The sequence below is a fragment of the Rhinatrema bivittatum genome, chromosome 13, assembly GCF_901001135.1.
Source record: "Rhinatrema bivittatum chromosome 13, aRhiBiv1.1, whole genome shotgun sequence".
Taxonomy (NCBI): Eukaryota; Metazoa; Chordata; class Amphibia; order Gymnophiona; family Rhinatrematidae; genus Rhinatrema; species Rhinatrema bivittatum.
The window spans coordinates 6,146,783-6,166,348 of NC_042627.1; the positions used below are offsets into that span (position 1 = coordinate 6,146,783).

At 50.7% G+C, this 19,566-nt stretch overlaps 1 protein-coding gene across 1 annotated transcript in view; it reads left to right on the top strand.

Moving 5' to 3' along the window:
* Positions 1-8,377: 8,377 nt before the first annotated feature.
* The window catches only part of SSH3 (slingshot protein phosphatase 3), a 58,310-nt gene continuing 47,121 nt past the window's right edge, over positions 8,378-19,566 (top strand). Inside the window, 1 exon segment of the mRNA XM_029575969.1 lies at positions 8,378-8,830. Coding sequence (XP_029431829.1) covers positions 8,393-8,830 — 438 coding nt within the window. The 5' untranslated portion in view covers positions 8,378-8,392.

Here is a 19,566-nt window from a genome sequence, read left to right on the forward strand (position 1 = left end):
GGTGAAGTTGTATATCATCTGCATACATTTTGCATTGGATGCCATGTGAGTCTAAGCTTCACCAGCAGTTGCAAATAAATATTAAATAATACGGCTAATAGCGCTGATGCCTGCTAGACTCCTGGTGGAAGTAGCTTTAGGCCTGAAGAGCTATCACCCATCGTAACCTGCTGAGTAGTTCTGATTAAAAATGAACAATACCCACTGCAGCACGATTCCTGAGACCCCCCACAGGATCGCAGCTGATTCATGAGCCCACTGTGGCAGATGGTACTGAATACTGCAGCATCTTTAACAATTTAATGGTAGCAGCACTGGCACAGCATCCCCTCCTTCCTTCACATCTGCCTTACCCAGCCCCTATCCCCCTTTCTTACAGCATCCATCCCCACTGCCTCTCCATCTTTCCCAGCAGCTGTTCCCCCGTCTCTCCTTTCCTCGTACAAGCTGGGAGGTGTGGAGGGAGCTTTGCCGTTATTCCTCACCGCCACTCTGCCTCCTTTTGTGCCAGCACCGCAAGCATGCTGAGAGCTCACGGGCCAGCACTTCCTGCTGCTGGTCTCAGCAGAAGTGCTGGCCTGCAAGATTTGAACCTGCCTGCAGTATCAGAAGGGGCAGAATGTTACTGCTCCTCCTGCTAGCAGCTCCTCGTTGTCGCCTGGTGGGACCTGGAGAACCCAGCCAGGCACACTGCTGCATCTGTCCGGCTAGCTCCACCCAGGGTGGTCTGGGGATCCCAGCTAGCCACACTGCTCCGACCCAGCTTCACTATCATTTCTTGGCTGACTGGGGCCTGGTGCCGAATCTTTTGCTGCACATCCCCCTACATTTTGGCACTGTAGGCAACCACCTAGTTTACCTAATGGTTGTACCAGTCCTGGAGCCCCCACAGCCTCATCTTCCTGTAGCAGTTTCCTGACTGCTCAGCAGGGGGCAGTCAGAGGGCAGCTGGATGCAAGGTGCCTAGAAATAAGAATATTTTGAAGAAAATAATTTTAAACAAGTAGAAAGAGCAACATACTATCGTTCTAGTCCCATTGCACTTCGTATTGCAAAATGCACAAGATTGCTTCCTTTCTGCGTTCCTGAATAGCACTGCCCAAGCTTGAAAACAAAAACAGTCTAATATCCCCACAATGAACCAAGTTTGGTTGAGATAGGTCCAGGCGTTCAGAAGTTATAAGGGAGAGGGACACTCATACAGACAGTCATTAGTATGATCTGATAAGCCTCGTTTCGTATTGAACTGAGGCTAAAATGGCTATCCTTCCTCCTCTGGGTGTGTAGCACTATATTGTAGCACTATATACCATCAGATAGCATTTCTTGCTGCAAGCAGAGCCGGTGATGGGTTTCTGGCTGCCCAGTGCTACTTCAAAATTTGGCATCCCTCTGCCCCATCCCCTGGCCAACACTGGTGCTTGATGAGGCTTCATTTGATATACTCCCCCCCTCCTACCTGGCTGCTGATGATGAAATCTTGCAGGCCAGCACTTCTGCTGAGACCACCACCACTGCTACCTCACCTGCTCAGATCCTCAAGTCTGTACTGGACAGTCGCACAGATGCCTGCACGCAGGAACTGTAAACTGCCGCGTGCTCACAATCCCAGTGGCAGCATGGCGCTGCCTCTTCCCCTTACTTTGGAGGGATGCCTGGGGGGGGGGGGGGGGAGGAAGGGCGGCACTTTGGCAGGACACTGTAACTTGTAATTATGGCTTGAGGCTGGGGGTAGAACAGAAGAAGTTAATGAAATAAGCTTTGCAGAGCTGCTTGACCAGGAAGCCTGCTCCGTGCACCAATCCTCAAAAACTCTCCAGACCCTCACCTCCGCCACGGAGGTGGAAGACTTTCTCGTCTGCAAAAGAGTAGAGATAACATCCTCAGAGTAACCTTTCTCTCTCAAGTGTTTCCTCTCAAAAGCCAAGCTGCAAGATAGAAGCGAGCCGCCTGATTTGAAAATATGGGGGACCTTGGTGCAGACGTTTTGGCAGATGAATGAGCCTCAACGGGCCGTCTACTGCTAAATTGATCAGATCTGCAAACCAAGCCTCTGAGCCACTCCAGAGACACCAAAATCAAGTGGCCCCGGTGAACCTCCACACGTCGCAAAATCTTGCCCACCAGCGGCCTCCAGCGGAAAATCCCGCAGCCAAGGAAGAACCAAGGCATCGACTCCCTCTGCGCCGCACTCTCTTCGAAGCAGGGCGCCTTAGCATTTTGCGGAGTTGCCATTAAATCCATGCAAGGCTTTCCCCACCTGCAAGCCGTTGCTTACACCGCCAGCTCCCACTCTCCGGGGTCCAGCTGTTGATGGCTGAGAAAATCTGCTTGCACATTGTCGGTCCCAGCTATGTGAGAAGCCGCTGTCAATGCCAGATGCCGCTCTACCCAGTGGATTAGCTCCTGAGCCACCGCTCGACTCTCGGAATCACCTGCCGATTGATACAAGCCATCGTGGTCGCAATGACAGACAAGATTCTGACTGGTCGGCCGCACAAGAAAGGAAGAAAATCACTCAGCGCCAATCGCACCGCTATCACCTCTAAGCGACTGATGGAACATGATGCTTCTTCCGCCAACCACTGGCCTTGCACAGACTGATCTTAGTAGACAACTCCCCCGCAGTCTAAGAAGCAGCCACACATGAAGTCAACATGGCCACCATTCCCCCCCCCCCCCCCCCCCCCGCTGCCCAGGAACAAATCTGATGCTTCCCACAGTGCAGGCAGAAGCCTGTGAGACCCGTGCTACTGATCGGACCCCCCCCCCCCCCCCCCCCCCCCGTGAGCAGCCCCAACTGCCCTCTCCCTCCGAGAGGCAGCGGGAGCAGAGGCCACTTTGGGAAAGCCACTCGTGCAGAATACTGCCACGTGGCATGCCACTTCATTCTCCGAGGGAAAAAAAAACTTACAAGAGCCTGTGAAGCCGAGCCCCGACTGGTGTCGGCCTCGCTCTGCTGCCTGGCAGCAGCGCCTTTCACTCTTCCCGTCAGTTTGCTTTTTTTTTTTTTGCTTTAACAATCAACAAAGAAAATGAAACAGGAATCACTTCCCTGTACTGAAGAGAAGCCACAGGCTCTGTAGTCTCTTCTGGAGGAGAGGGAACTGGTCCCACCAACTTTCAACCCCCCCCCCCCCTCCCCGTCCACCAACCTTCTGGGAGGAATTCACCAGTTCATCCTGTTCCTTCTTTTTTTTTTTTTAAGTACAGACTGCAGGTTTTGCACCTCCACCATGTGCTGGAGACAGAGAAACACTGAGGGACTGCAGGTGTCACTTCGGGTTATGTTGCAGGGTCAGTAAAACTTTCTCGGTCTCCATCTGCTGGACTGATCCGGGAAGCACAGAGCGCTTTCCCCTTCACCTGGAGGAAATACAGTATGGGATTCTGGGGGCTCCATTGTACAAGATGCCGAGGCTTGGATGACCATGCTGGGGAGTTTAACAAAATTTGGAAAGAACGCATGATCCCCCCCCCACCCCCCTTACTTCTCTTGTATGATCACTTGAACAACAGCTTTTCCCCCACATGTTAATAGAGCCTTTATCACATTGATTCCTAAGAAAGATAAGGACCCACTTCAGCCGGGTTCTTACAGGCCAATGTCACTGTTGAATTTTGATATTAATGCTGCTCATTTAGCCTGTGTCGTTCCTTCCTTGATAGGGAACCATCAGGTGGGCCTTGTCCGAGTACGTCATCCAGTCTTTAATGTGCGGCATGGACTACCTCCTCCAAGACACCTTCTTTCTTGATTAGTTTTGACGCTGAACGGCTTTTGACTGGGTTGCATGGGGTTACCTTTTCTTTGTTTTACAACAGCTTGGACTTCGTGTTGACTGGTTAAGGGTGGTTCATTTGCTTTATTCGGCTCCCACTGTTAAATGGATCTCCTCACACAGGAATGGCCTTTACAGCGGGGTACGAGGCAAGGTTGCGCTTTTACTCCCCTTTTATTTATTCTCCCTTTGGAGCCGCTATTGAGGGTTGTTCACGATAACGCTGCTATTTCCTGTATTTTGTTTGGAGCCAAAACGGTTAAGATCGCGGCTTATACGGATGACTTACTGGGTACATCTTAGTAACCCCGTGGCATCGCTGACTGCTTAGATGATGGAATTTTCTCTTTTGGGCTCCTTTTCTGGTTTTAAGTTAAATCAGAGGTCCTGGCTTCTCCCGTACGTTTTCAGGAGGAGTGGGGTAAGAAGCTTCAGCTTCAATGAGCAGGGGATTCTTTTCACTATTTGGGGGTCCAACTATCCACAAACCTAGCCTGGATTCATGATTTAAATGTTCTCTCTTTGTTGAGGTTTTTAAAGAACACATTTTGGAGTGGAAGTACTTGCCCCTCTCTGTGACGGGCAGGGTGAATTTATTTAAAATGCTCCTAAGGCTATATATTCTGCAAACCATTCCCTTGGTGTGGCAAAGACGGGATATCAAATTGGTTTATGTCATGCTGCTCATTTTGTTTGATAGGGGAAGAAGGCACGGATTTCCATAGGTAATTTGGTGGGCTCCTGGCAGCAGGGAGGTTTGAGGATCCCTGATCTGGAAGAGTATAACATGGCCTGCCTTTTGTGACATGTCAAGGATTGGCTATTTAATTCTTCATATTTCAACAGCTCTGGAGTTGATTAAACCGTTAGACCCCAATTTTGTGTTGCATGCTCACTTGCTTAGTTCGCCCATCTATTCGTTGCAATTTCTCTATAATTTCTTTACGTAAGGCATGGGTCTGTCTGTGCTCTCTACTGGGTCATGATCCGAAGGAATCTGTTTATTTACCTCTTAGGGGCAATGTAGATTTTACTCCGGGTATGCAATCTTTGGCATTTCTTCAGTGGGCAGCATGGGGAGTGGTTTATCTTTTGGATGTTTTGGATCCTCAGGGTGTCATGTTGTCCCATCAGGTGCTACAAACGCAGTTTGGCTTTCTCCCAGGACTTTTTGGGCGTACCTCCAGCTGCGCCATTATGTATCTTCGCTGCAGATTCTCAGTCTTACTGATGCCTTTGTGGAGCAGCTTGAGGAGTTTTTTCAAGCGGAGAGGCGTAAGCGGTTAGGGATATCACACTTGCCTAAATCTCTAGTTAGATTTAAACCCGAGGTTTCTTGCGTCTTGCTCCATGCAAAGTGGAAGGCGGAATTGCCTAATCTTTATTTTTATTTTATTTATTTGTATGTTTTTATATACCGAAGTTTGGCACAGGCCTTCACTTCGGTTTACAGGTATAACAACGGTTTACATGAGAATTCAAAACGATTTACATTAATAACTGTGGTAGCTGACGCAGGCCATCACTCCGAAATACGAGTATAACAACAGTCTATATGAACAGTCAAAATTGTTTATATCAAAAACTGTGGGAGAGTGGTATAACAAGAGTTTACATAAACAATCTTAGTATTTACAGAGTGGTATAACAAGAGTTTACATAAACAGTCTTACTATTTACATTAATAACGATGGGGGTATGGTTTAGTAATTATATCAGTTAATTTTAGTGGTTTCATAGTAAGGTGTTGCATCGTGTTGAGTATCTATTACAGGAGGTAAACCATTGGTTACACTGAGATCAGCTGGTTGTAATGCAAAGTTTAAAGGGTAGGTAGAGTTATAAGGTGATAGGAGTGTCTAACGGTGATTATTTTCTTGGTTAGGTAGGGTCATATTGAGTTGATTTCCCTCTTCTCTATTCCTTTAGGCGCACACCTGAGCTGACGGAAGATGCAACTTTGTGGGAGATGCAATACACTTACCCCCATCATGGCTGCACAGAGTGGGCTATTTGGTATCAGTGCTGTGAAGTACTTATTGCGTTTGGTGGGACAATCACTTACTTTTGCCCCCCCGAGGGTGTTCTTTTTGATGTGATCTCCTTTCTTCAGGATCAAGGGAAAGGACCATTGTCTCTTGCTTCGGAAAGCCTGTCTTATAGCACAGAAAGTCGTTCTTTTGCAGTGGCGCAAAAGGGCCTCTTCCTACTTTTTGGTTGTGGAGGAATACATTCCATGCTTTAATGCAAATGGAGAATCAACTTAGGACTCAATCTTTTAAAAGTAAGCTTGATTTTATTCATGTCTGGCACGCTTATCTCCAGCAACTATCACCAAAGGCAAGAAGTGCAGAAATGAACTATCCCGGATCTGGTACAGCTTGTTAACATAGAACCCTGATAAGATATCTTACTACTGGGGGGGGGTGGCTCTCGCTGGTGGGGAGAAATAATTGAAAATGTGAAGGCTCAGTCGACTGTACCCTGATTTTGATGTTTGGCATGCTTCAGAGTCATGTATGTCAACTCGTATTGTTGTTTTTCAATAAACAGTTTTAAATATAAAACAAATCGAAGCAATTCTTTTTCACTCAGCGCATAGTTAAGCTCTGGAATTCATTGCCAGAGGATGTGGTTGCTGCAGTTAGTATAACTGGGTTTAAAAATGGTTTGGATAAGTTCCTAGAGGATAAATCCATAAACTGCTATTAATTAATAAGCAATAGTAGCTTGAGATTTATTTAATGTTTGGGAACTTGCCAGGTACGTGTGTCTTGGATTGGCCACTGCTGGAAACAGGATACTGGGCTTGAGGGACCCTTGGTCTGACCCAGTATGGCAGATCTTATGTTCAGAGCTTATGTGTCAGTAAACAGATACAATTTGGTGGAATTCCGTTTAGGAAGAGGAACAAGACAAGGTTGTCCTCTGTTTGTCCTATCCTTGGAGCCTTTACTTCAAAAGATTTGTGTCAATCGAGCTATTCATAGCGTTTCCAAAGGAATGCGTTTGAAAGAGCATTTTAAAAGGCCTGTTTTCACAGAGGATATTCTTCTTCATCTTGCTGCCTTCAAGTTAAATCTAGACAAATGCGAGACATTACCAACAACTCCAGAAGTGAGACAAACATGGAGAGAAGAGTTTCCAATGGGATAGGTTGATGAGTCTTTTTTATATTTGGCTATCATCTTGCATACTGACCCAGTTAAAATGTATCAAATAAATTTTAAAAAAAATACTACAAACTACTGCTAATACGTTGAAGACCTGGAGAGTATTCCCTGTGTCCTTAGTGGGAAGAATTCATCTTTTTCAAATGATCCTTTTACCAAAATGGCTGTACTTAATTCAGACAATTCCATGTTACTTGACAGGACAAAATTTGACCCAAATAGAGAGTTTAATAAGAGGTTACCAGTGGAAAAGTAAAAAACTGAGAGTAGCATGGATCAAATTGGGGGGGGGGGGGGGGGGGGAGACCGTAAGTTTGTACCTGAGGCAATGGCGCAAGGTCACGAGGAGCAGCAGCGGGATTTGAACCCCGGGGTGCTGCTCTAATCACCACGCTGCTTCTCCCTTAATGCTTCACCCTTTTGCATAGAGCAGCTTACAAGGTCCCCACTTTGCTCCTTCCAGCATCACTTTTCCCCATGTCTAACCACAAAGCTCTGTAATGATCTGAGCAGTTGATATTCTGCCGTTGTGCAGCTTGGCAAGTGAGCCGGCTCAACCTCTCTGCCTAACTTAGCCTATATCTATGCAATGGCAGGGCTGCACTACTGAATATCTCAGACTATTCTAAAATTAGCCAACTTGGCTAACTTGAAATATCGGCATTAGCCTGACATGTTATCTGGCTTACTCAGCTCCTCCCTGTTAGGCCCATTCCCCTCCCACCAATTAGCCAGATAAATATGTATCTGGCTCAGTGGCCACGACTCACCCTGGCTGGATATTTAAAATGTATTGTTATAGGTGTTATTAGAAAAAGCAATAAAAATGCACCACTTAAGCCAGATAAGTTGTGACTTAGCCGGCTAAGTGGCGCTGAATTTGAATATCCTAAATAGCCAGCAATACTAGTGTGACTCCCAGGCCCTCTGCATGGCCTGCCAGACAGACCTGGCTACCTGAGCGTCTGTGTTGCCATTAAGTCTTGCAGTTTGCCAGTCAGACCCTGCTGGTGGTTTCCTTCTGTCAGGAGAGTCTGAGCTAGGCGACCACTGACCGTTCTCAATGTCCCTCTCACCCCCTCTCAGATGGGTGGCTGCTGCCCACATCCCCTTAGTAAAACAAACAGGCTTAGTCCCACATTTAAAAGGCTGACCCTCCTCCCTGGTCGTCAGCTCAGCAGCAGCAGGAAGCATGCACTCTCGGTCTCTGCGGCTGCTCCTTCTCCTCTTCCTAAGGGAAAGGAGGGGAGAGGTGAAGAAGGTAGACGAAAGTGAGAGAGAGCACAAGGGAAAACGAGTGAGAGGGTGGAGGCGATGATGCACCCCCACCAACCGGATCTCCTTTTGCAAATCCTGGAGTCGCCCGTGGATGTCATGAATGAAATTCAGTTGCATCCTTTTATTTGAATTGGATTGGGTTTTTGTTTTTTTTGGTGCATGGGCAGATTTGGAAAAAACCCACCACCAACGTCCTCTTCTCGCCAGAGCGGGGCATGGGGCAACGTCTTCAGCCTGAGCCTGTGGCTCGCAGGCAGCCTGGGTAAGACCCTCCCCCGTGAGGGAGGAGGGAGCAGGAGGAGGAGGGAGGAGAGAGCCAGATCCTGGAAGGGCAGCCGCTTTTCTTCCTGGTTCAGGGCTGCAGAGGGCAAGGAGGGAGCCAAGAAAGTTCGCTCCCAGCCCTCCCGGAACTGGCGGGGGCAGCCGGCCCAGCCCTCGCGCCGCCGCCGCCCAGGGCGCCAGGGCGGCCCCGGCAGAGCTCCGGGAGGCCCCCAGCGCTTCGTCTGTCGGTCTGAGCCCCCCCGGGCTGCCATGGCTCTGATAACGGTGCACCGGTCGCCCTCGGGGAGCCCCCACGGCACCCCCACAGCCCTGAAGGTGAGTGGCTAAATCGCCTGAGCCCCCAACTTCTCCAAGGGACAAAAAGCAACTTTGGGGCTGCTTCAGAACGTGAAAGCCCATCGTCTTCTTGCAGAGTTTCTTTTTGTCTTTTTTTGAAACGTAACAGGGTGCAAATACTAGCAGTGTAAATTGAATGCATTTTCTGCTTTCTCCACTAGTTCTTATTTTGCTTATTGTGCGCTTTATGATTTCTGGTTCCCTTTTGCTGCTCTTTCAACTGGTGTTGTGAAATCTAAAGCGTGGAGTGATGTAATGCAGAGAAGTGTGAATGTTGGTACTAGCTCGCTAGTGCACAGATCCTGCTCCCTACCCGCAGAGGTTGGTAGAGGGAGGATCCCCACTGTCCTCACAGGCTTGTCTGAATCCTGGCACTAGTGAGCAGATCCTGTTGTTCTCAGAGGGTGGGATTCTGGATCCTGGCAGTGCTAGTGTGTATATCTCACTGATCTCAGAGAGTGGGTGCACGAGTCCTTGCATTAATGTGTTGGTGTGTGGATTTTGCTGTAAGCGGGGATGGGAATGTGAGTGCTGGCACTAGTGCGCTGGTGCGTGGATCCTGCTCTGTTCAGGGGCTGGATGTGAGAATCCTGGCACTAGTGCGCGGATCCTGCTCTGCTCAGGGGCTGGATGTGAGAATCCTGGCACTAGTGCGCTGGTGCGTGGATCCTGCTCTGCTCAGTGGTGGGATGTGAGAATCCTGGCACTAGTGCGCTGGTGCGTGGATCCTGCTCTGCTCAGAGGCTGGATGCGAGAATCCTGGCACTAGTGCACTGGTGCGTGGATCCTGCTCTGCTCAGAGGCTGGATGCGAGAATCCTGGCACTAGTGCGCTGGTATGTGGATCCCACAGTGGTCAGAGGCTGAATGCGTGAGTCCTGGCACTAGTGCGCTGGTGCATGGATCCTGCTCTGCTCGGAGGCTGGATGCGAGAATCCTGGCACTAGTGCGCTGGTGCGTGGATCCTACTCTGCTCGGAGGCTGGATGCGAGAATCTTGGCACTAGTGCGCTGGTGCGTGGATCCTGCTCTGCTCAGAGGCTGGATGTGAGAATCCTGGCACTAGTGCACTATTGCGCAGATGCGTGGATCCTGCTCTGCTCAGAGGCTGGATGTGAGAATCCTGGCACTAGTGCGCTGGTATGTGGATCCCACTGTGGTCAGAGGCTGAATGCGAGTCCTGGCACTAGTGCACTGGTATGTGGATCCCACGGTGGTCAGAGGCTGAATGCATGAATCCTGGCACTAGTGCACTGGTATGTGGATCCCACAGTGGTCAGAGGCTGAATGCATGAATCCTGGCACTAGTGCACTGGTTTGTGGATCCTTTCCAGAGCCCACCCTCTTCAGCTGGATATGCTGTATTCAGATTTTAAACTATCAGTGAGAACCTCACTGAGGTTCTGATAAGGATCAGCACAGCAGGAACTTTCAGAAACTTTAAACCTCAATATCTCCTCAGGCATATAGTAAACTTCAGAACACAGGTTTATCTTTCTGTCAGCAGCTGGCTTTAACCATTTTTGCTGTTGCTGCTTTAAACTGCACCTTGTGACACTCCAGCTACAATCTGCCATAGACACGTGTTCCTGCTCACGGTGTGGTGTAACTGGTTTGTTCAGTTTTGGGGAAAAATTCCTGCTGCTCCAGAACTCTCAGCGTAAGACGTATTCCTCAAAAGTTGCTGGTAAAATTCCAGCACTAGTATAAGACAGGCTAGCACAGGCCCCTATGGTGCGGATCGGAGTGTGAAGAGAGCGCTATTCTGCTTGCCAGGGAGCATTGGCGCTAGTGTAGTGGGCTGCGCGCTCTCTTTCTGGGCTGAGCGCAGGGCTTTCCTATCCACACCTGTCAGCTCATGTGCCCCCTTTTAGAAGGCAGCAGCGAGAGCTGGACCCAGGAGAAGCCAAGAATTGTGCAGTAAATAACTTTTTTTGTTGTTGAAGTTACAGGCTCGCTGGGAGGAGAGGGTATATTGGATGATGATGCATCTGCAGTAGAGGAGAGCACGGTGCAGAAGCTATTAAGCAGTCTGTGCGGTTTGTGAAGATTTGAGAGAGACTGGGTTAATACTCAAGTAGTTTAGGACCCCAGTGATCTACGGTTTTATCATTAGAGAAGTGTTCTCCACTAGGACTCCATGCATGTAGTTAGCATGTGGAATCCGTGCAGCCAGGGCCGGCTTTTGGGGGATTGGTCCACTGTGTGCTGCAAGGGATGGTGTGGGAAATGGTGCAGGGATGGTGCTGCGGAGGATGGCACAGGCTGGCGCACACTAGGGGACTCCATCGCTGCCTCTCGATTGGTCTGAAGAAGGGCTGCCCTTCCCGCCACGGCGATACGGCTCACAGGAGGGGGATGAGCTGTTGGGTGCTGCCACTATTGTGATTTGGGGGTCCAGAGAAGAGCGGCTGCCATCCCCGTCGGGTGGCCCGACCGGCGGGAGAGCAGTGCTGGCAGCCCAGGGCATCTAACTGCCTTCTCCTGCTGCCGGCACCTCTTTCTCCCAGGCTGCCATGCTGTTCGGTCGTCCGATCTTTAAACAGATGCAGAAGTCGGCAGCTAGAAGTGGCAGGCCCCCAGTGCCCCTGCTGCCAGACTGCCGGGGTGAAGGAGAGGATTCGGGAGCATGGCCAGCCATTGCACCGGGAGTAAAGTTTATACGTTTCCCAAGTAAGGAGGAGAGTCCTGGAGTCCTTCTTTACCTTGCCGAAGGATTTGTGAGAAGCCTAACGCGCTGCGGAGGTCTAGGGGTATTCAGAGATTTGGCATTCTGTCCCCGTCACCTGCACGTGTGCCCAACCGCACCGGTTACTACAGGAGGCAGCTACAAAGGCCGGGCCTCCATTTCTGCTCTCCTGCCGGACAGTGGGATGGGAGGAGAGAATGGAAGGTGAGGAGGGGGACAGACCCTGGGAGGCAGGAGGAATGGCTTCCAAGCTCTCAGGGAGGGGGAGGGGGAGCTCAGCAATTCTCTCTCCTATTTGGGGGAGGAAGTGAGAGCTGTGACTCAGGGATTGAGCTGGGAGGACAGCGGGGAAGGACCTGGAGGGCTGGAGAGGGTTGAGAGGAAGTGGAAAAGGAGCAGGTGCGTTGGAGAGAGTGAGAGAGAACTGAAATGGGGAGAGCTGCGGAAGTGGCGAAAGCGAGGGGGATGGAGAGAGCTGGGGATGAGAGAGAGAGGAACGAGATGATTGCAGGGGGGGGTGGGTACAGAAGGTGGAATGGAGGTCTAGGGAGGGGGGGAATGAGATGGAGAAATGGAAGGGCTGGGGAAAGGGTGAGAGTGAGATGGGAAGCCGGGAGCATTGAGAACTGGAAGAGACGTTGGAGGTGATGGGGAGACAGAGGAGTAAGACTGAAGGTGGGGAGAGTTGAGGGCAGGTGTGGAAGATGGTAAAGAAATGGTGATGGAGGCTAGAAGAGGATGAGAGAGGTGACTGGAAAGGGTGGGGATGTGTGGAGAGTGTCAGCGTGGGGATAATTTGTTGGGGAGAAGGACAGATCCAGGTAGCTGGAGATTGGTAAAAAGAAAGGAGAGATAGAGGGGACAGCTGGGGGAGGTGTCAGGTTAGGAGAGAGAGACTGCGAGGAGTGGGGAAAGGAGGGATGAAATCTAACTGTTAGTGGATGGAGAGCCCGAGGCAGACAGAGAAATAGAGAGAAAACTGCATGTCCTTCTGTACTGTGCAACATACACAGATATCCGAGATGCACATTCTAATTACTAATCTGAAAATAAAATGCTTTTTTGCTGCCTTTATCTGGACATTTTATTTTTGGAATTGCATTGGCTCTGGTCTCTTTTTTTTTTTTTCCAGTTTCCTCTTGTGGGGCTTCTAACGCCTTTCCGCGGGTTTCCTTTCCATTTTCTGTGTGTTTTTTCTCGCTCCCTGTCATGGTAACATAGTACATGACCTCAGATAAAGGCAAGTTGGTCCATCCAGTCTGTCATCTTCATTTCCTCCCCTCCATGATCCTCTCTTTCTCCGGTCTTGCACTGTGTGCAGAGAGTGGCTTCTTGGGGTTTCCAGCTCGTTTCTTGTCTGAGCATTTCTATTTTGTAGTCCCTTATTCTGGGTTTGGGGTGGGTCGTTCTGTCTGTCTCCTGCATGTGAGGGATTCTGCTAGCAGTCTGTGTTTGGAATTTGTAGCAGTTCAGCGTGGCCTGCTTTTCTAGTACAGGTGTATTGGGGTTCTAGGGCCCAGTGTAAGATTTGGCGTGCTACTCTTTCATAGGCAGGGTTGTCGCTGTTTGAGTCTTGGGAATTGATGCTATTATGGTAAGGCAGGTTTGTAGGGATTTATTTTACTTCACAAAGTGTCTGGTAATGGAGGTGCTTCCTGTTGCTGTTAACTGAGGTAACCCCAGAATTTATCTCTTTTGTGTATGCCGAGTTGTAAGGTGAAAGCTCCTAGTTGTGCTGTGCACTCATTATTGGAGGAGTTTTCTGTGGATGCAGAGGTGCAGGGTTTACACTGGGGTTCTGTCCAGACTTCATTAGTGGTACCCAGCATGGTGGGGGAGGGGGAAGCACTGCACCAACAGTGCCTCAAGCAGTGCTGTTCACTTCCGGTCCTAGAGGACAGTGCATTCCCTTAAAAAGTGAAAGTGAATCCCACTGGCCTAGGGGCAGCAAAAGCCTGAATGTATTACTGGGGGAGGATTGGGCAGGGATCATGCCAGGGAGAGCAAAGATACAGAGACCCCTGAAGAGGATGCAGGCGCTAGCAAAGAGAGAGGCAATTCTGGTCATTGAGGGCCATAAGCTCTGCAGGTTTTCAAAATATTCAGGCTGAATATTCATGAAATGCACCACCTCCATCCAGTGTGGATATCCTGAAAACGCAACTTGTGGCACTCGAAGACCGGAGGTGCCTATCCCTGCGGTAGGACAAGTGAAGCTAATATTGGTTTTGGTGGGGGGAGGAGGGTCAGAGGGGGTACCACAGGGCACTAGTTTATCCTAGAGCCAGCTCTACATTTAGCTCTCTCCATCTGTCCTTGCTGTAGTCGTGTTTGTGATGTCTCTGGATGCTGCTGTCTCTTCCCCTGAGGTCTCTCTCCATCTGTCCTTGCTGTAGTCGTGTTTGTGATGTCTCTGGATGCTGCTGTCTCCTCCCCTGAGGTCTCTCTCCAGTTGTTTGTGCTGGATTCATACTTTGGGTGTCTCTGGATGCTGCTGTCTCCTCCCCTGAGGTCTCACTTCTGCTGTTTGTGCTGTGTTCATACTTTGGGTGTCTCTGCATGCTGCTTGCTGTCTCTTCCCCTGAGGTCTCGCTTCAGCTGTTTGTGCTGTGTTCATACTTTGGGTGTCTCTGCATGCTGCTGTCTCCTCCCCTGAGGTCTCACTTCTGCTGTTTGTGCTGTGTTCATACTTTGGGTGTCTCTGCATGCTGCTTGCTGTCTCTTCCCCTGAGGTCTTGCTTCAGCTGTTTGTGCTGTGTTCATACTTTGGGTGTCTCTGCATGCTGCTGTTTCCTCCTTTGAGGTCTGTTTGTGCTGTATTTATGCTTTGGGTGTCTCTGCTTGCTGCTTGCTGCCGCTTCCCCTGAGGTCTCTGTCCAGCTGTTTGTGCTGTGTTCATACTTTGGGTGTCTCTCTGTGCTGCTGTCTCCTCCCCTGAGGTCTCTGTCCAGCTGTTTGTGCTGTGTTCATACTTTGGATTACAAGTGCATTGGAGCATGTTGTTGTTGTTCACCATGGGAAGGGTAAGAGGAACTGACAAGATGAGGGGAGGGGACAGGAGATCAGACACACAAGACATGGCAAGTCTCATGTGAGAAGGCCCAGCCAGCAGGGGCATGGGCTGTAGAGCTGGGTGGCATCTCGGTGCTGGCTATTGGCTAATGCCCTGGTGTGACCACACCTTGAGTACCGTGTGCCGTTCTGCTCCCATAGAAAAGGTGCAGAGAAGGGCAACCAAAATGATAAAAGGGAAGGAACGAGTTCCCCTAATGAGAGGCTACACAGGCTAGGGCTCTTCAGCTTGGAGAAGAGAGAGAGAGGGCTATAAAATCAGGAGTGGGGTGGGGATGGTTATTTAATCTTTCAAGAAGTGGTAAGAACTAGGGGACGCTCCATGAAACTAACTGGCAGCAGATTGAAAACACATTTACAAAACTGGTTTTCCAGTCTACGAGTCAGCTCTGGGATTTGTTGAAGGCGTACGTGGTTAAGTTTAATAGTAGAGCTGGATTTGAAAAGCTTGGGACAGGTTTCTGGAGGCCAGGTCTATGTAGGCCTGAGGATGGTTCTCTCTCTTATTTCTTGTAAGGGATCTTCCTGTTTAATTTCCGCTGGGTACTTCCTAGTGAGCTGGACTGGCCCCTGTCAGAGGCAGGATGCCGAGCTCCATGGGACCAGTGGTCTGTCCCGGGATGGCTTCATGGCCAGGAAGTGCTGCAGGGCACATGTGAAGGGGCTCGTCCAGGAGGTGCTGTGGGGTATAGTTTGGGGGGGGGGGGGGGCTCAGGGAATGGGCAGGGTATGGAGTTCCTGCAGGGGATGTGGTGGTGGTGGTGGTGTTGATTGTGCGAGGACAATATTGAGGGGGTGGTGCAGGAGTAGCTGTGTGGGGATAGTGTGGATGAGGCAGGTGCAGGGGATGGTTCATGGCTGCGGGGAATGGACAGGGTATGGAGCAGGAGGTGCTGTGGGGTATGGTTTGGGGGATGGGGCAGGGTATGGAGTTGCTGCAGGGGATGTGGTGGTGGTGGTGGTGTTGATTGTGCGAGGACAATATTGAGGGGGTGGTGCAGGAGTAGCTGTGTGGGGATAGTGTGGATGAGGCAGGTGCAGGGGATGGTTCATGGCTGCGGGGAATGGACAGGGTATGGAGCAGGAGGTGCTGTGGGGGATGGTTTGGGGGATGGGGCAGGGTATGGAGTTGCTGCAGGGGATGTGGTGGTGGTGGTGTTGATTGTGCGAGGACGCTGTTGGGGGGGGGGGGGGGGGGGGTATGGGAGTAGCTGTGTGGGAGATGCAGGTGATAGTACAGGGGATGTGGGGGATTGAATAGGACTGGCCTGGAAGTTGGTCCCTCGTGTGCTTGGGGGGAGGGAGGGTGCGGGGTATGGAGCAGGAGTTGATGCAGGGGATGGTGGTGAGGGGGGCAGGAGGTCCTGCAAGGGGGTTGGTGTGGACGTTTGACCCATCAGATGCTTGCATGGATGGTGCAGGAAATAAGTGCAGGGGCTTTGTGAGATGCTTTGCAGCATTTCTGCTTCTAACTTCTCCCAGACTTTCACAACTTTTTGCCTTTTCCTGTGTCGTCTTTGTGAAGTGAAAACGTTGTAGCCCGACCCCCAGCAGCGCGCGCTCGCCCTCTGGCCCCTCTTCTCCGCCGGGGCGAGCCCGACGGCAGCAGCAGAGATGCCGCGCACACCCGCGCTAGCAACCGTCCCTCCGCCCACCTCGCACCATTTCCTGTCTCTTTTTTCATCTTACAAAGAACTTCCTCCCCTGAAGGCTGGGACCCAGTTCTGTTTCCACTGAGTCTTTCTGTTCCTCCTGGCAACGAGGACACAAAACCTCCGAGGGGGACCCCAGCCCTGCCCACGGCTGCTTCGGTTTATTTATAGAAGCACCTCCAGCAGGCCCTGGCCTTGCCGGCTTACAGTTTTGGCTTCTTAATGACGTCTCTGAAATTGTGGCAGAGCCAGGCGCTCCCTCGCTTGTGCTGGGGGACGGTGCCGGCCTCCCCTTCGGCTCGGTGCTCTTTTAACGCCCAGGCTGCCCTGGATGAGTGGATTCATTTTGGGGGCCACTGAAGGCCTTGTCCCATTTTTCCCAGTTTCTAGCCCCGCCTGCCGCCCTGTGTTTCATGGACTCTGAAATCCTGTCGGCTAGCGGGGAGGGTGAGGGGTGTGGTCCGGGAATAGGACAGCGGGACTGGGTAGAAAGGAGCAGGGCTCCCCCCCCTAGAGCTCGGTGGAGCCGATCAGACCACCAGGAGCGCTCTAGTGCCAGGAGGAGGTTTGCACAGTCTCTAGGGGTGATGCTTGTAAGTGGCATTGCTGTTGTTTTCCAGGGCAGGGGGTGACAGCTGTATACCCACCCCTCTGCCCACCCCAGTGGGTCCCATTTTGTACTGTGCTATCCCATACTTGGGACCTGTTAGTGTGTGTCGTGGGCATTTACACGATGGGTAAGAATGAGTAGACTTGGGGACTGCCTGATGTGGCCTTTTCTGGGGTAGATGTCTTCAGGGGGAGGCCTGCTAGATTTTGGTGAGGGCCCTGGTGCGGGCATTAGCATGCATCCAACGCAAGAGCACAGATGCAACTGGATTGTGACCTCCTTTGGCGTGACCCAGGTGCAGGGCATGGCAGTCACCTTCTCTCCCTGACCCTGTGCCCAGGCCGAGATCCCCGGCCGTGGTTCGTTCTGCTGTAACAGTCACCACTGGAATGCGCATCTAACCTTGTCCAAGAGCTCTCCTGCTGTTGTCCAGGGCTTAGTTGCTTATGCAATTTGGTTTGCCTGGAGCCTTCTGGACCTCCCTGTCCACTATAGCATTGCCCAGGACACAAGCAATCCTGCACCTAGTGTAGGCCAAGGAGGTGAGGCCTGCAAGACTTTTGTGTTAAGCTTTGCACTCGCGGGACAGTCGGGCAAGCCGCCTCACTCACCGAGCCGCCGACTCTCTCTCGCGGCTGAATGCTGCCAACAGCTGCCCGGGGCTCTGCCAAGCCACCGGCCTCTCTCTGTGGCTGAATGCCGCCAGCACTGCCCTGTCGCCACAGTCATGGTCACGGTTTCCCGTAGGCGTTCGTACACACACGCCCGACAGCCAACCATTTAAGAGGCCTGTGGCGGGAAACGTTGCCCGGCGTGCCTTCATGACATCAGACAGCCCTCCCTAAATAAGGGCTCCTTGTCTTCGACTCCATCTGTCCGCCGCCACCTGTTCTGAGCCCAGTGTGCTACTGGACTCTTGCTCTTGGCCTTCGGCCTAGGCACCCGCCTACCTTTTATCTATTTCTCTCTATTTGTTTATTTATTTATTTATTTGCCTCCATGCTATTGTTCGGAGCAGATTCCGATTTTTACATACTGTACATAATAATACAATTCTGACACGTCTGGCGCAGATACATAAAGGAGGCCCTTACTACCTTTGTGAGATTGATTTATTTATTTAAAAACATGCATTACCCGCCCTTCGTACATTCAGGGCAGGGTACAATTGTATATTCACAGCCAGTGTAACAAACAATAACAGTAAAGAAGTCGTATCCTATCTCAGGGGTCAGGACTTGCCTCTAGAGGTAAGCAAACTGTTTCAGCTTTCAAATGCTTTTTTTGAACAAAGAGGTCTTCTCTGAGGCTTTCTTAAAGAATGTGGGTTCTTTCGTGCCTCTTATTTCCTTTGGGAGAGAGTTCCAGAGGAGGGGATGGGGGCCTGCTGACGAGAAGGCAGGTTCCCTGGGCTGCTTTCGGAAACGGGATATGTAGTGAAGCTTGGCCGGAGGCCTGGAGAGCTCTGGCGGGAGTAAACGTTGCAATCGAGGTGAACTCCCAGACTTTGTACTGAGGCCTTAGGCTGTGGGAATTCCTTGCAAGCGAGGACGGGGATAGTAAGGGGTGCCCTTGCCAACTTCGCAAGAGGAGCCCTAAGACTTGCCGGCCGCCAGAACCCAACCAGCGGGTGCCGCTGGCTGGGTATAGCTGAAGCCCCAGCCTGTCCCGCCACTGGGGCGCGTTCACCTGCTGCCGGCGTAGGCCGCGTAGATTCGCCTGTGGGGGCCGCAGCACCAAGGGCTCACGCCAGCCTTTTCGCTCTTCTGGTGGAGGTTCCCCCTCCCTAGAAGATCTCACCAGGTCCCCCTGCTGAAGGTTATGTCTCCAAATGGGTTCGTTTTGCGCACATACGAATGGAAGGTATGTAAATGCAGTACCTTAAGTAACATAATAGCAAGAGAATGGAAAAAGGGAGCATATAAATGTAACAATTTCATTAAGTTCAAATCTTAACAAAAATGTTCTAATCTTTTTCTATGTACAGGTATATTTCTCATAAACCCAACTCCCCGAGACATGCGGCTTCAGTTTACCAAAGCATTTATACTTAAAAACACCCCACGCCTCACTCATACATAAAATCCATATACACACACAAAACTAATACCACAACCTGAATTGCCTGTACAAAATATTACATCAGAACAATCTCTTTTCCATTAAATACAATAATTAATAATCAAATGATGGTGACCCTTTTTTTTCCCCTTTTAATCGGGCCAGTGGCTCCCAATACAACTGGGACACTATCTGTCTCTTTCAGCCACATTTTCTTGATCTCTGCATTTTTTGGATAATTGAGGAGCTTCTCTCTCTCTCTATACTTTGTAAGGAATAGTCGCTTGGTACTGATACTTCTCTAGTAGCGATGCCGCTCTTGTGTTTTCTCCTTCCCCACGATGCCTGGTTTTCATGCATCAAGCTTTGTCCCAGGTGAGTGCAGCTGCTTTATTCTCTACACTTCTCTCTGGGTTGTGATCCCAGAGCTTTCCTGGGATACCCGTTCTGTTACCAGCAAACCCCCCTGCTGTGTGGGTAGCAGGAGACAGCAGGTTTTCTCTTTCAGCACAGTGCTATCCAGGTAGGCTCTTGGTTGTCATCATCCTTCGCGCCTCTCCATCGTGTGGGCAGGAGTCACAGATAACCGGCCCCGTGCCGTCTGAACACTCTTGCAGGTCTTTAACACGTGTG